The 15,739-nt window shown below is 33.7% G+C and overlaps 3 protein-coding genes across 3 annotated transcripts; 2 read left to right on the forward strand and 1 right to left on the reverse strand.

Moving 5' to 3' along the window:
• Positions 1-1,776: 1,776 nt before the first annotated feature.
• LOC25493724 (L-type lectin-domain containing receptor kinase S.1) lies at positions 1,777-4,369 on the forward strand. The gene has a single exon (XM_013602303.3). It carries the CDS (start codon positions 2,021-2,023, stop codon positions 4,013-4,015), a length of 1,995 nt encoding a protein of 664 aa, XP_013457757.1. The 5' UTR covers positions 1,777-2,020; the 3' UTR covers positions 4,016-4,369.
• Positions 4,370-4,433: 64 nt separating this feature from the next.
• On the reverse strand, positions 4,434-7,773 carry LOC25493725 (ferric reduction oxidase 8, mitochondrial). The gene is made up of 8 exons (XM_013602304.3): positions 7,544-7,773; positions 7,334-7,427; positions 7,075-7,266; positions 6,747-6,984; positions 6,063-6,390; positions 5,712-5,970; positions 4,927-5,621; positions 4,434-4,839 (listed from the first exon to the last, which is right to left on the reverse strand). Exons 1-8 carry the CDS (start codon positions 7,698-7,700, stop codon positions 4,658-4,660), a joined length of 2,145 nt encoding a protein of 714 aa, XP_013457758.1. The 5' UTR covers positions 7,701-7,773; the 3' UTR covers positions 4,434-4,657.
• Positions 7,774-11,725: 3,952 nt separating this feature from the next.
• Positions 11,726-13,906, forward strand: LOC25493726 (U-box domain-containing protein 33). The gene is made up of 5 exons (XM_013602306.3): positions 11,726-12,397; positions 13,139-13,257; positions 13,328-13,437; positions 13,544-13,728; positions 13,878-13,906. Exons 1-5 carry the CDS (start codon positions 11,929-11,931, stop codon positions 13,904-13,906), a joined length of 912 nt encoding a protein of 303 aa, XP_013457760.1. The 5' UTR covers positions 11,726-11,928.
• The last annotated feature ends 1,833 nt before the right edge of the window (positions 13,907-15,739 follow it).

The raw sequence follows: 15,739 nt of genomic DNA on the forward strand, positions 1-15,739 counted from the left end.
ATTTTTTTTTTTGTTTTTTTTTTGCAAAATAGATATTAACCATTAGATGTATTTGAAATTTTTTAAAGAAAATAGTATTATTATACTTTCTTTAACACTATATTATTAATACACTCATCCTTCTCTCTTCCCCTCTTATGTTTCTGCTTACTGCCCACGACCATCACCAGCAACCTCTCAACTGCTCACGCATAAGTCAATAGGGAGGAAATAAAACATGTTTCTTTACCATGTAAATGCCTAATAACTATAATATTTCTTCCGTATCTTTAACTATTTGTTCTGAAATTTTCTGGATATTATGCACATATAAACACACAAGTAAACATCCTTTTTTAATATTTATTGAAATAAATTGCATTAATTTGCCCTGAGTTTTACAAAACCTATGCAAAGATCTGCCGCCGCTGTCCCTCTCATAGCCGTCGTCCATCACTGTCTTTGCCTCCCTCAACCTCTTTTTATCGCTCTCAGATCTACCAAAAACAAAGAAATATTACGATGGCGAATCTGTGATTTGGACAGGACGGCGGTGAGGGAAAGGGAAAGGGAGGGAGAGGTGGAAGAAAGTGACAGAGGGTGGGAAGGAGAATTTTTCCGGCGGTGGAAGAGAGTAGTAAAAGAAAGTGCGTTTTTGTTTCTGGGTTGTTTTAGTTGAGAGGTTGAAGAAAGTGAAAAATATTATAGTGTGAAAGGATTATAGTATGATCGGTGTTCTTCATCAATCTAATGGTTACACAATTCATTTTTGTTGTATAAAAAAAATCAACTTTTTATAATGTCTCCTACCGTACCGAAAACGGCGCCATCATGATGATATCAAACTTGCTGACCGTTATTCCAGCTTTAGTACTTGCCCTCGATCAGTTTTTTTTATTTTTTTATTTTTATTTTATTTTTTATAATATGAATCGTGGCCTCATGTATTGTGTTCTTTATTTATAAATATTATACTTATTTGAGATCAAATTTTTGACAAACATTGAACTTTTATTCTATTCTAATAATCAAGATTGGATTTGATTTGACAAATGAAGCTGTTGACTTTTAACTTTGCTTCTTGAATGTTTTTACAAAATCTAGCTATGGATTTTTTTTATATGCATGATTTTCTTGAATCTAGATGTCAATGAGGACTCTTGCCAATGATATTTGATATTTTAGGATTTTTAATTTCCGTCCTTGGATTGGAGAATGATCAGAATGAAAGTGAGCTTTCATGTGTGTAGTATATCAACATCCATAGATTTGCATAATCCAACCCTTAACCAAACTTGCACACCGTGATCGACCGAATCACTTACATTGTTATGTTAGTATTATTCTTCTATGTTAAAAGTTGAATTTAGACCTCTAACACATCAACTTCTTTAATCCTTTAACCAAATCGATTGAGTTACGTATGCCATAATTTCAATTAGATTTTGGAACATAACTCACATATGTATTAACATTTACTCCGCCAAAAAGAAAAACTACAAAATTAAAATCCAAGCAACAAGCAAGCAAAATTAATCGTAGATAATTTGTAGATTCTCCTACTTATAAGAGTATTTACAAAACCATTCTCTTGTCCTTCATAAAAAAAAACATTCTCTTGTAGAAACTAGAAAGGGCACACACTAGTACGTGGTACGTGAAAGTAGTTGTGATGATAAGTCAACGAATTCCAACAAGTGTACTTAAAAAATATGTTTTTTTATTTAATAAAAAACACAACAAATGCTATCCACTACACTACACTTGAATAATAATCAACCTGTACCGAAGAACATTTGGAAATGATCTCGTCTCATGTAAACAAGGTTCTCTCTTGGAATTCAATTCTGAAAATACAGCCATGTTAAACAAACATCTATTACAATTTTATTTTATTTAATTTAAAAAACGAGTCTCTACACAAAAAGCCAAATAACAGTCAAAAGCTTTCTTTTCTATTTGAATATTCATTCAATTAACCCTTTCTAATGTAACTCAACTCATTCTGTTATCTACACTCACCGGCGAACAAATCTCCGGCATGAATATCCAACTCTTCCACTCCCTCACCATCCTCCTCCACCTCCACATCCACATCCTCATCCTCATCCCCACCACCAACTCCCTCAACTTCCTCTACAACTCCTTCACCACCACCACCAACCTCACTCTCATCCCCGACGCCCACATCCAACCACCTGTCATCCGCATGACCAACGACTCCAACCAATACTCTTACGGCCGTGCCTTCCACCCCACTAAACTCCCCATGCTCAAACCTTCACCTTCCTCAACAAACATCACTTCCTTCTCCACTTCCTTCATCTTCTCCATCTTACCAGACAACCCCACCAGCCCTGGCTTCGGTCTCGCTTTCGTCCTCTGCAACACCACTTCCCCTCCCGGCGCACTCGCTAGTCAATATTTCGGCTTATTCACAAACTCGATTAGCTCTTCTTCAATTTTCCCTCTCATCGCCGTTGAATTTGACACTGGTCAAAACCCTGAGTTTAATGATAAAGACAGCAATCACATCGGAATTGATTTGAATAACATCGAATCCAAAATTCAAACTCCTGCAGGGTATTATAATTCCACCGGAAGCTTCGTTCCGGTTCAGATGAACACTGGGGAGAATATTCGTGCGTGGATTGAATTTGACGGCGAGAGGTTGGAGATAAATGTTACTGTTGCTCCGGTTGGTGTTTCGAAGCCTTTGAAACCGACGCTATCTTATAATGATTCGAGTATAGCTCATTATGTTGCTCCTGAAATGTTCTTTGGTTTTTCAGCTTCGAAAACGAATTGGATTGAAGCGCAGAGAGTTTTAGCATGGAGTTTTAGTGATGATGGGAGTTTGAAAGAGTTGAACACGACAAATTTACCGGTGTTTAAGCGAGGATCATCTTCGTCTTCACTTTCCAGTGGAGCTATTGCTGGGATTGCAGTTGGTTGTTTTGTTTTTGTTGTGTGTTGCACGAGTGTGTTTGTATTATATTTTCGTTGGCGAAAAAGAAGAGAAGATGATGATGATGTTGAAGATTGGGAAATGGAGTATTGGCCTCATAGATTCTCTTATGAGGAACTAAGCAATGCTACAAAGGGTTTTCAGAGAGAGCAGCTTCTAGGTTTTGGAGGGTTTGGAAAAGTTTACAAAGGTACATTAATGAATAAAACATTGGTTGCAGTTAAGTGTGTTAATCATGATTCTAAACAAGGGTTAAGAGAATTTATGGCTGAGATTTCAAGTATGGGGAGGCTTCAACATAAGAATTTAGTACAAATGAGGGGATGGTGTAGAAAGGGCAATGAATTGATGTTGGTTTATGATTATATGCCTAATGGAAGTTTAAACAAGTGGGTTTTTGATAAACCTGAGAAAGTTTTGGGATGGGACCAAAGGCGTAGGATTCTTGTTGATGTGGCAGAAGGGCTTAGCTACCTTCATCATGGTTGGGACCAGGTTGTTATTCATAGGGATATTAAATCTAGTAACATTTTGTTGGATGGTGATATGAGAGGAAGATTGGGAGATTTTGGTTTGGCTAAGCTTTACCAACATGGGCAAGTTCCTAATACCACACGTGTGGTGGGGACTTTAGGGTATTTGGCGCCGGAGATAGCGACGGTTGCAGCGCCTACTTCGGCGAGCGATGTGTATAGTTTTGGGGTGGTGTTGTTGGAGGTGGCTTGTGGAAGGAGGCCGTTGGAGACGGATGTGGTGGAGGAGGAGGTTGTGCTTATTGATTGGGTGAGGGAGTTGTATGCAAAAGAGTGTGTGGTTGAAGCTGCGGATAGTAGGATTAAGGGTGAGTATGATGTGGGTGATATGGAGATGGTGTTGAAGCTTGGGTTGGCTTGTTGTCATCCTGAGCCGAATAGGAGGCCTACTATGAAGGAAGTTGTCGCGCTTCTTCTTGGGGAGGATATTGCGGAGGCGCCGGGGAAAGTGTTGTCTGATTTGGCTCGTGGTGATGACAATGGTGGCGGCGGCGGCAGGGAATCCGATGAGGAGGTGCCTTTGCAATCCACCTAGTGACTAGTGACTTCACTGCATATAGTTGATATTTTTTGTGATTGGATTTTTCTGGATTGTTTTGATAATTGGGATTTTTCCCTATATTTGTTTTGATTTTGATTATTAGATTACTTCCACTTTTATTCAAGTCCTTTGCAGTGTGTATAGTATCTGGTACAATGATTATGTGGTTTTAGTCAACAAGTACTATTAGATACACTGACCATGTTGGGAATTTGGTACTGTATCTGATATGTGATTTAGTTGCTTTCCATTATTGTTCATTAATCATTATCCTTCGTTGGATGAATGATATGCATTTTGCATATTTGGAAGCAGTTTAAAATAGAATACATGAATGATCTTTAATATTATCCTTTTTGTCTGGATGACTGTTTTCTATAGTGAAGATTTGTTACTTCTTTTAAACACCACATTCAAGGATAAAAGGAGGTGGATTTTGATTACATTCATATGTGAACTACATTATTTGAAAAATGTTGCTCTGATGAGTGATGGCTACATGTAAATTATATATGATTCTACACGTGACGTGAGAACTCAGATAGCTTATTGAAAACTTGGGAGTGAAGGCAAAGGTGTACTAAATCACTGAACAACAACAGAGTTGTTATTGGTATTTAGGCCAAATTTAGACTACTAAAGTGTGAAGTTGAGAGAGTGAAAAGTGAAGCATGGTTCTGTTCTCTTTACACCTAACTTGAAACACTCAGATTCTTGCTGACACGCCGATGCAACTGATTCCTTCATGCTCTCAGGACCACAAACCAAAACTCCAATATCAGATCCACACGTTTCATTCTTGAATTTGCCTAATATATCTGTTCAACTCAAAAAATGCACTAGTTTGTCAATTTTTCAGTCAATATATATTTTTAGAAATGCAAGGAAAGAGACAATGGAATTACCTTTAAAGTTAGGCCTGCCTCCAAAATGAACTTCATGTTCTTCAAGGGCATTCTTAGGTTCAGCTGAACTTGGATCAAAGGGTTTAATTTCCATCTGCGATGTTTGTGTAAGGCCTTTCTTAGGAATCCCTTTCTTCAACCTTCTCCATCTCAATACAATTGCTATCAATGCGCTGCAAGATAAAGCTATGACAAAAGCAGCTATCAAAAGTAGATCCACAATCCAAGAGGGAGTCTTTTCTTTGGACAATTTGGAATGCTTTTCAGATGGAACTATAGTGTGGTTGAAACAGATTAGGAAAATAAGAAAACTGATGGAGCAACCTCCTGTAATAGCAGCCATCCAAACTGGACTTTCAGGTCCATATGCTGCATAATAATTGGAACTCACACTATCCAATTGCAGTGTTTTTACTTTCATGAACTCATTTAGCAGCTCCGTAATTCCCATGCTTAGTTGCGTTTCTTGGGTTACAAACAATTTTAGTTTCAAATGAAATTTTTCGCTTGATCGGTTGAGTAGCAGATGTGTGATTGAATGCAACAGACAAACATCTTGTGCCCTCTTAATGACATGTACAAGTTGTATCCTTGATGGAAATTTATTTTTGTTGGTAATTGAATCAATTTCTGTTAAAATGCTCAGAAATGGAGTTATTCCACTACCTCCAGCAACCATAATCACACTGTCATGTCTGCAAACAAATTTTTTCCTTATTCTCATTTATCTTATAAAAAGTAGTATATTAGAAGCATTTGGATATTGGTGTAATGTTTATGCTTACTTTAAATAGTCTAATGAAGCAGGTTCATAGGGTCCTTCAATTGCAACAGGTATACCTTTCCTTTTATCAGCACCTTTGTTTAATTCAGTTTGTATCAAGTCATAAAGAGTAGTGGTCCACCACCCTTGACATTTAATCATCACAGACATGTTGTTGTCATCAGCTTTGGAACTTGATATTATACTGAATGAATGCCATTGAAGATGAGATATAGTTGGTATCTTCAAATATATAACACTTGTAGGGTTATACTTTAGCCCTGCAAATGGTCGAAAATACACCGTTTGAATGGAATATTAATTTTGTTCCAAATATAATTCAATTTGAGATAGCTGTACATAAATTTAATACTTGGATCTTTAGGCAGAATTAGCTCCACAGCTTCACAGGGAAAAATTCTAGCTGAAACCATGCAGGTTTTTGGACTTGATTGAATTATACGTAACAGTTTGTCAAGGCTAAAAAGGAACACTCCTGGGAAGACCATATAGAAGTGCTTATCCCCAGCATGAAACAAGAAAAATACTAGAAAGACTATATACAAATGATGTGTGTAGTAGAAAATTTCAAACTTTCTTCTTCTAATTTGGGGAAGTGAGGTAACGAAGATAACAAGGCCGGCAACAAGTGTAATCTCTCCAGCAAGGTATATACGTCCTGTCTTTTGCCACTTCAAAATCTGTTTAACAAATATGAGCTAATCACTCACTGAGTCACTACTAGTAGCACAGACAGTGCATACACAAGTAATATTGAAAATTTTAACTGATAGCTAATACGGAGAATTCAGATTAAAATTAACTAAAGGAACATGGTTAGGGCCAGTTCGTATTAACTTATTTGAGCTTGACATGTTCATAAGCTGTTAAACTCTTCAGTATATCTTATGAAAATTATTTATAGCTCATATGGATACATTTTAACTTTATTTTAGTTTTTGATTTAGAAATAACTTATAGTAAGCACTTATATGATAAATGTTTTTAATGTAAGCGCTTAACTAAGTTGTTTATCCAAATAGGGAATAGACCTCACCTCGCTTTGTATATGGTGGCTGACACCCCAGACAAACAAAGTGCTGGCGCCATGTATTGTAGCGAAAAGTATCATAGCAGTTCCAATCCATGTATGATACTTAACTGAAGCTTCAAATTGAATACCAAATATGCGAAATATAGCCAACCCTCTTAAAATTGGAAGAAGAAGCAAAGCCAAACAAGCTTCTGCTAGCAAACCAAACCTTGTTGCTATTCTAAGAGACTTAAGTTGCCATCTGAAAATTAAGTTATGTTGCATGCAATTAGTGAAATAACAGCTTTTCAATCATCAAACATAAATAATATCTTGATCAAAGAACACTTACATGTTCAGTTTCAGTGATTTGTCTTGCATCAACTTTTTGAAATCATTGGAAATACGTGCATAGTAAGTCCATGCCAAGAAGACTATAAAAAGAAAAACTACCAGTATTTCAATACTGGATAGGATTCCAACTACACTGTTCACCACTAGTGGATTTGAGAAGACAATTGATGAACTTGAACTCCTTCCATTTCTGCAGTTTATAAATTTTGAAGTGAAACTTCCATTCAAGTAATTGATAATGATATTATTATTATTACCTGCTTCTTTGATATCCAGCTTTCAAATCCAAGAAAAGAAGTCCAATTATAGCAATAGCAATTATTGGAAATGTATACACAGCAAAATTTAGACCTGCAGAAGACTTACTATTTAGCATTTGACTAAAATTACTGAAATTTCATGATTTTACTTATTTATATAAAGTTAGAAAAATGACATGCAATAGAGATTTTAGTTTAGGAGTGTACCATAGTATCCAAAAATTGTATTATTAGCACTTTGTTCTACATGTTTCCATTTTTTTGTCCATACTTGAGTTGGCTTCAAAATCCAAAGAGAAATCCAAGCTGCACATATGAAAATAATCATAAGTTTAAGAATTGTAAGTAAAGTGGAGCTTGCCATCTCTGACTTGACTACTTTGCCACGCTGCAGGGTTTAGTTTTTCTTACTTCATTTATAATATGCTTAAGATCTTGAGTATTTATTTATAATGGAATCTTGTTTTGATTAATTTTGTAATGGAATCTTATTATAAAGATAGGTTGCCATTTAGGAAGTGAGAAGATCAAATCTAGCCCCACACCGCCACTACCGTTCAGTGCATGTCACTTACAAAAGCATTTCCTATAATTCACCAAACTTGTGTGACAAAATTTTATGTCCTTACTTGACTTTTTTTTTTTCTTGGAAAGGAATGTCCTTAATTTGACTAGTTTGTGTTTATATATTTTTTTTTTTGAAGGAAGTTTGTGTTTATATTATTAAAAAACAATTTTCTACTTAAAATGAATCGAATTGATTATATAAAAAAAATCTCTAAAATACATATTTTTCCTTTTTTTCTAAAATAAAGTTATAAAAATATTTGTTTTTAAGTTTTTAATTATAATTATTTAGGTAAGTATTGTTTTGAAGTTCTATAACTTAAACCTATGTTAAATAATGCTACCATGGCACATGAATCCATAGATTTTTTTTTTTGTTGAGTGAATGAATCCATAGATGTTTAAGCACCTTTACCTTTTCTACCAAAAAAAAAAAAAATCTAAACAGCACTTGGACCGCCAACTTTATATCAAACCACTTCGTCTAGTCCTAAGACTCGTGTTTGGGGTTGTGAACCGTCAATATTATATTAAAGGTTCAACATCCTCTCGTAAGGGCCAATTAACCCTAGGGTGAGCTCTTCCCATATCGCCGCTTCAAATGACTTCTAGAAACATCTGAAACATAAAAGGCGTGGCTTGGGGGCCTAAGTTACTTCTGACTTCAGAAATACAAGCTCAAGAAAGGCTATAAATACCCACCATAAGAGCATTCTCAAGACATGATCTAAACCATAGTTTTATTAGATTGTACTCACATAGATAAATTAAAAATTAATTAGAAATAATAAGTCTCATGAATGATTAGTGTTTCACAATGTAACAAATTAAATTTTAAATCACATAGATAATGTTTTTTTTTTCCTTCCAAAAAACAACACATTTAGTTATGAATTTAAAATTTTGGTGTACCTGCACACTCGATTTTTTCGAATGTACTATAAAATTTGCCTTTTCAGATCGATAGAATTCGCAATTTGTGATTGACGTTTGCCCTTTGGTGTGATTAAAGCATTAGGCACAGCAGAATGATGATATATACTATATATGAGATAGCTTTATTTATTTAATGAAATCAATAACCATAATAATCACATAGTAATATTTCACTACATAAAATTTGATTACTTATCATGAATTATAGTTGCATCGCACCGATTTTATGCTCTATTTTTTTAATATTGGAAAAGACCTTAAGGCCAATGAAAGAGGAACACCAAGGGAAAACAAACCCCAACAAGGTCACTTCAAAGAAAAAGAATACACTCATCAGGAGAAGAAAATAAATACTCCAAAGACCTAGCAATAAATAATATTATTCTTCCAACCTAGACAATATGTGATCCTATAACCTTCTCTATAATGCTGAAATATGTGAGCAATCAGGTCTCTTTGAATCAAATGATGAATACTTTGAAGAATGGACCATATAGGTGGGAAGGAGGGCAACTCTTTGGAATAAGATTGAATTACAACGACCTAGAGTCACTCTCAAGCCACAAATATTTGTATTTTTTCTTTTATGCAAGCTTCAAATCATGGCAAATGCCCTAACTCCGCCATTAAAATAGAAGAGAGGGTCAATATCATGCTTTAGTATTGTAAAAGATTGTCATTTAACAAATACGAAATATTGTAAAAGATTAACACATACATCAAATCATGCATTATTAATATCTAAACATTTGTGAAAATATTTTGTTTGGTAAATTTGTGAAAATTTGTATTGTTAAGAATCTCACGGAAGATAGGAGATAGTTTGACAATGTGTTTATAAGTGGGACAATCTTATTCGATGTGAGACTCTTTAACGGTTGTTAACACTCTTCTTCTAACAATGTGCTTATAAGTGGGGGCGGACAATCCCCACCTCACAAGCCGTTTTTGTGTGGTTGTACATGTTAACTAGAGATAATTGGGGGCCAAGTTAGAGATGCCCATAACAACATCATTGTATAAAATTGTCGGATCATCTTTTATCCGATGTGAGACTCTTTAACGGTTGTTAGCACTCTTCTTCTAAAATAATGTTACACTCTTTAAATTTATCACATATTTTTCTATATACTTTCTTTTATCGGTTAAAATCCACAAGTTCCATCAAACTTATATGAGATCCATGTGATTTGGTCAAACTCACGTTGAATTGTAACAAATAAGAGAGTGTGTTGCTAAGCTATCAACACTCAACAAATATTATTCAACTTTAAAATGCTAAGGTGCCCAGGGATTTGAGCATTGACAGTAACGAATAAATGTAACATTGTTGGCAAGAAAAAGAATTCCGTTTTAAATTTCTTAGTTCCAAATAAATAACGGAATTTTTATAGCTGATAAGTGACAATTGATTTTCTTGTTGGCTCTTTCCCGCAAATCTAATGATCATGCAGGTAAATCATATCAAACTTCTGTAAAGTTAGCAGCCAGCCATACATATGTAATATGCACCTTGTGTGATCATAATATAACCACATAAATGTGAGGCTCACATTCCTTTGTTACCACTAATTAAGGTCTCAAAATTTATGCTTGATTAACTAACTAGAACATTGTCCACAACAAAACAAAACAAAAAACTAACTAGAGGGACACCAGATCCTTCACTTCAGAATCAGAGGAGCATAGCCAAATATGATAATATCCTAAAGGGTTAATAGAGCTTTACCCCTCTAATATAGAGTAGTTTTGATTTTCCTCTTTGTAAATTTTTTTTTTTTAGATTCCGTCCTTGTAAAATAAAGATTCTTCAGGATTGCCCCCTATGCCTTGTGACTCAGCAGAATCTTTGATGTGTCACTGACGTTGCATTTTTTTTTTTTTTTTCAATTTTTTTGGATGCCACGTGTAAATGCCACGTCAGTGCCATGTAAATGACATGTAAATTCTTTTTTACACGTGGCATCAAAAAAAAATTGAAAAATAAACAAAAAATGCCATGTCAGTGTCATATCATAGATTCTGCTGAGTCATATGGCTCAGGGGGCAATCCTGAAGAATTTTTATTTTAGAAGGACGGAATCTAAAAAAAAAAATTACAGGGGGGAAAACCAAAAGTATCCTATATTAGAGGAGGTAAAGCTCTTTTAACCCTATCCTAAAAAAATCTTGAAAAATATAGTAAATCCTAAAATGACTATGAACTAGAATGAAAAGGTTTCAACAAATGTTTAAGAAATAAAAATTGAAATGACCTCACAACTATATATGAGTCTTTTAAATAAGGCAGTCTTGTTAACATGTACCCTTAAATCAATTGTAAATTATAAAAAGTTAGAATTTTTTTGATGAAAAGAATAGCTTTTGAATTTTAAAAAAACTGAAAACACAAATTTCGAGATTTTTTTTTACATAAGTTGTGTTATTTAGACACACAAAAATTGGCCCCATATCCCGACACTCTATATAAATGAGTGTAGACATTGGACATGGGAAAAGGACCTGAAATGAAAGAAAAAATAATATTAAAGTCAGAAACCACATAAATAAACGGTGTTGATGTTGTATTGTGTAAAAAAACATTTACCTCTCTACATTTGGATCTTTTAACTTGTGTCCTTATGCTAGCACAATGTGATCTCTCATGAATTAAAATCAACTTGTGCATTTTAGCATTTTAAAAACTCTTATATTTTTATTTTATTTTTGTACAAAAACTCTTATCTAACTTAGTCAAAAATATATTTAAAATAATACGAAGTTTGTTGCAAGTTAAAGAACAAGATACATAATACAAAATAGACTAGTGTTGATGATAAGATACATGAAGTGGTTCATAGTATATACACTAAATAGTTTCTACCAAAAATGGAAGGCAAGGGTCGGCATAGAGTGGCATATCCAATGAATTGCTGATACTGACAAAAGAGTACAGCAAAAAATATGCATGCAATTGCTATTAGACAAAATTGAATCTCTTTTCTTCACTTATTTTGAGGCTTCGATGACAACGAACTCTTCATATAATTTAGAATCAACCAATTCATTGAATTGTTATTTTTTTTTTTTTTAAAAAAGAAGGCAAAGACATGGAAAATAAAGATGACACCCCAAAAGAAGCAAAAGATTATTATTCTAGATCAATATGGTGGTCAGAAACAGCACAAGCATTTGAGGATCATAAAACATATGCCACAAATGGAACTTATAGCTTCCAAGAAATACTAACTCCAGAAATTTCTGAAACATTTGGAGATCTCAAAAATTTGAGTAGTAACAAAAACAGAGTTCATGAAATAGTACCGGACACCGGTAGCGAAGAAAACGGTAAATTTGTTCCTTACTCTGTACAATTATTGTCAACAGAAATTGTGGAAATAGTTGAGGATGGAAAGAGCATAACAATCAAGAAAGATAGAAGAGTTGATGACCTTTATGTTGCTGTTGGTGAAGATGATATGGATGTAGTGAAATGGGTTCTTGATCATGCTGTTTCTCCTGGTGCTAGGATTTTTCTTGTCCATGTTTCTCCTCCAATTACATTGATTCCTACGCCAGGTATCACCTAATCTTGGGTAACTAGTGATAAGACTTGGAAAAAAAATTATATAGAGCAATACCCGTAGGCCATGAAACACGAACACCGACACATATAGTTACATTGAAATTGAATTATGTGATTTTTTTAAATTAGTTATCGGTGACTGCGTGTTGGTGTCCAATATCCTTGTTTATGTTCGTGCTTTATAGCCCCTAGGGTATCATCTTTTGTCAATCCAAACAAACCACCAAAGGAAGGGATTAACATAAAACTCAAAAGTCTTGTTAGGCCTAATCAATAATTTATTTTAAGATAAAAGGGGATATATTGTGAATGTAAACTAATTTTACATTGATCAATAAGAGTTGAATATTAAACACTTGAAAAAAGCAATTATAATAAAGGCCTACACGAAAATATGATGAGTTCTTACCTTCATACAAAAAAAATATGTATATGATGATGAACTATTATCAGATGCATGACAATGTAATAATAATGTGTGTTGTATGTGTCTATACATACACAGTCCCCGTGAGCTTAGTTCAGTTGGTAGGGACAATACATAATATATGTAGGGGCTGAGGTTCGAATTCTAGACACCCCACTTCTCCACATTTAAAATGTGTGAACTTTAGCCGTTAAACTACTCAATTACATGAACATCAAAATTGTGCATATGCCTATGTATCAAGAATACATCCCAATAGCTGAATTTGAAAATGATATGTGCATGGTGAAAATGTTGAATATGATAGTTGGGATGCTTGGAAGAAGCCAGCTGACCCCACAACAAGTAAGACGTTACCTGAATGAAGTTAACAATAAGAGGAAAGATCTTTTGCAGAAGTACATCCAGCTGAGCACTGAAGCCAAGGTAATTAAAGTATATGATGATATCAACAAAAACTATAATCCAAAATTAAACTAAATTCTTGTTCTTTCAGGTAACTGCAGAAACGTTGATTCTAGAGAGCAAGGACAAAGGAAAAGCCATTCTGGATCTCATCTCTATTCTTAACATAACCAACCTTGTATTGGGAGTCAAAAAGCTACGGTATACAACTCAATTAGTGACAATATTGTCACTAACATGCATGGTTAAGGAATATTTATCTTCTTTAACTAATTAATGATGTTAAATTATGTATATGAATTAACAGGCGCAATGATAAATTAAGGGAAGGAGAGTTTGTGAAGAAAAATGCACCAAAGACATGTGATGTTACATTGATTTACAATGGTGAATTGTTTGTGTATGAGATTGATGCTTTTATGGATGAATGCCAATCACAAAGTAAATATCACTCAAAATGCAACTTCTTTCATCAGTGTATTTGCTTTTCAGGCAAGTCAAGTTAATTATGGCTTTCTTTAAATTAATATCATAGCATAGCAGGTATAATTCTAATTTTTTATCTGTGAGGATGCAAGCAATTTTAACTAGTTTAATTTTATAATCTCTTACTCTAATACTTGTCTTTCCCTTGGTTATAGGATGTGTGGGAGAAGACATGGATAAATAGTTAACTAGTAATGATGTGCCTAAATTTGTATCCTTAATTAGAGAAGTTTGAATTGTCAATTGTCCATGGAGCAAGCTGATTAATTTGTTGAACGAGAGAAGCTTTTGAAACCAAAAATTAACTTTCAGTTATGTGGAAGTAGATATAGCTTGCAAACCACAATATCATATGTAAACTTAGGATATTAAGATTGTAGAAGACTATTTATTTTTTTTGGAATAAAATGTCATGTTAAAGGGGAAAATTCTGTTTGATCAAGATTCAAGACATGCTAGCTGGATAATGTTATTATATTATTAATTCTGTGATATTGTATAGCTTTATTTAATTTTAATTATAATTAGAATAATTGTAAGCAACTAGTAATTTATTTTAAGACTTAAATATCTCTATAGTCTTGCAAATAGGGCTCAGTTGAATTTTAGTTCCTATATGATGCCACCTCATTGCCAAATCAATAATAACATGCCACATCTACAATTATAAGTAATTAGGACCAAATTTCAAGTAATTAATAATTGCATGGATGGTTTGGGAAAATTAGTAAATACAGAGACTAAAATTCAACTGAGCTCTATTTACAATATTTAAGCCTTATTTTAACGATAAGGCAACTTCATTCATAAGAAAATGCAACAAACAATAGAAACATCTTAGAGACAATGATGGTGAGTGGATCTTTGTTTTTTTTTCTTTTCTGAGTTTTGTAAAACACAGCTGACATTAATGTCTAATTACTAGCCATCGTCCAAGGTCTCAATCTGGTTTGAAATCATGGGTATAGACATGTTATTAGAGACTTGGACTCTCCGATTGCTTTTTCAGGAAAGTTTCTCTACTCATCCTTATGTTGATTTGGTTGATCACATTAGGATGCTTTAAGCTCATCCATGAGATATATGACTTCATTTACTACGAGTAAATCATTAAATTAGTCTTTGACTTTACATAGTGTTCTTAAATAAGTTTTGACTTTGTTAATATTTCAAAAAGGTCACTGACTCTGCCAAATTTTACTCATATTAATCGTTAAACAAATATTTTGAGTATTAATTTGATAGTAAATGGATAAACTTAGGGATCAAATTGATGTATTTCGTTTAAAATTTGGACCAAATACATCAATTTTGTTGATCCAACTTTATCTTATTTGTAGGATTGAAAGGAGTGATTTGTTAAAATATAAGAACTTAATTGATATTAGATGGTTAAATATAAGGACCAACTTTACAGAGTTGATGACGGTTTTAAATACTCATAATTTTAAAGAATTATTTGAAGGTGTCGAACAAAGTTATGAACTAATTGAGTGGTTTACTTCCGTTTTTATTTTGCATGAAGGTAACACTTGTGTGACTGATTAACTAAATATGGAACCTCCATTGAGCAAAGACTCCCTCCATATTTGGCCTTTTTTCCTTCTCACCTTTGTTCCTCTCTTATTTAGCTAATGTTGTGAGAGTTGAACAACTTTATGATTTGTTGCATACTTTTTGTCGGTTTTTGTTTTGTTGTTGTTATTGTTTGTTTTCCTTTGACAAAAAAAGCTTGATACTTTGAATTAGGACATTCTCCATTCATGGTCTCCAAAAGAAAAGTCTACATCCGCATAAGAGACAATGCATATAGATTGTTCACATAAACAAACCAAGCACAACCAACTAAAATATATCCTTTCAATCAATCTCTTTGGAACACTTACAATATGATAACAACGAGAATACATACAATCTCTGTAGTTTTTTTTTAAATCCAATTACAATTTATTTTTTTAATTTTGAGGTGTAATTCAACTATGTTTGATATTGAGATTGTCTAATTTTTACCATCGTT

The sequence above is a fragment of the Medicago truncatula genome, chromosome 4, assembly GCF_003473485.1.
Source record: "Medicago truncatula cultivar Jemalong A17 chromosome 4, MtrunA17r5.0-ANR, whole genome shotgun sequence".
NCBI lineage: Eukaryota > Viridiplantae > Streptophyta > Magnoliopsida > Fabales > Fabaceae > Medicago > Medicago truncatula.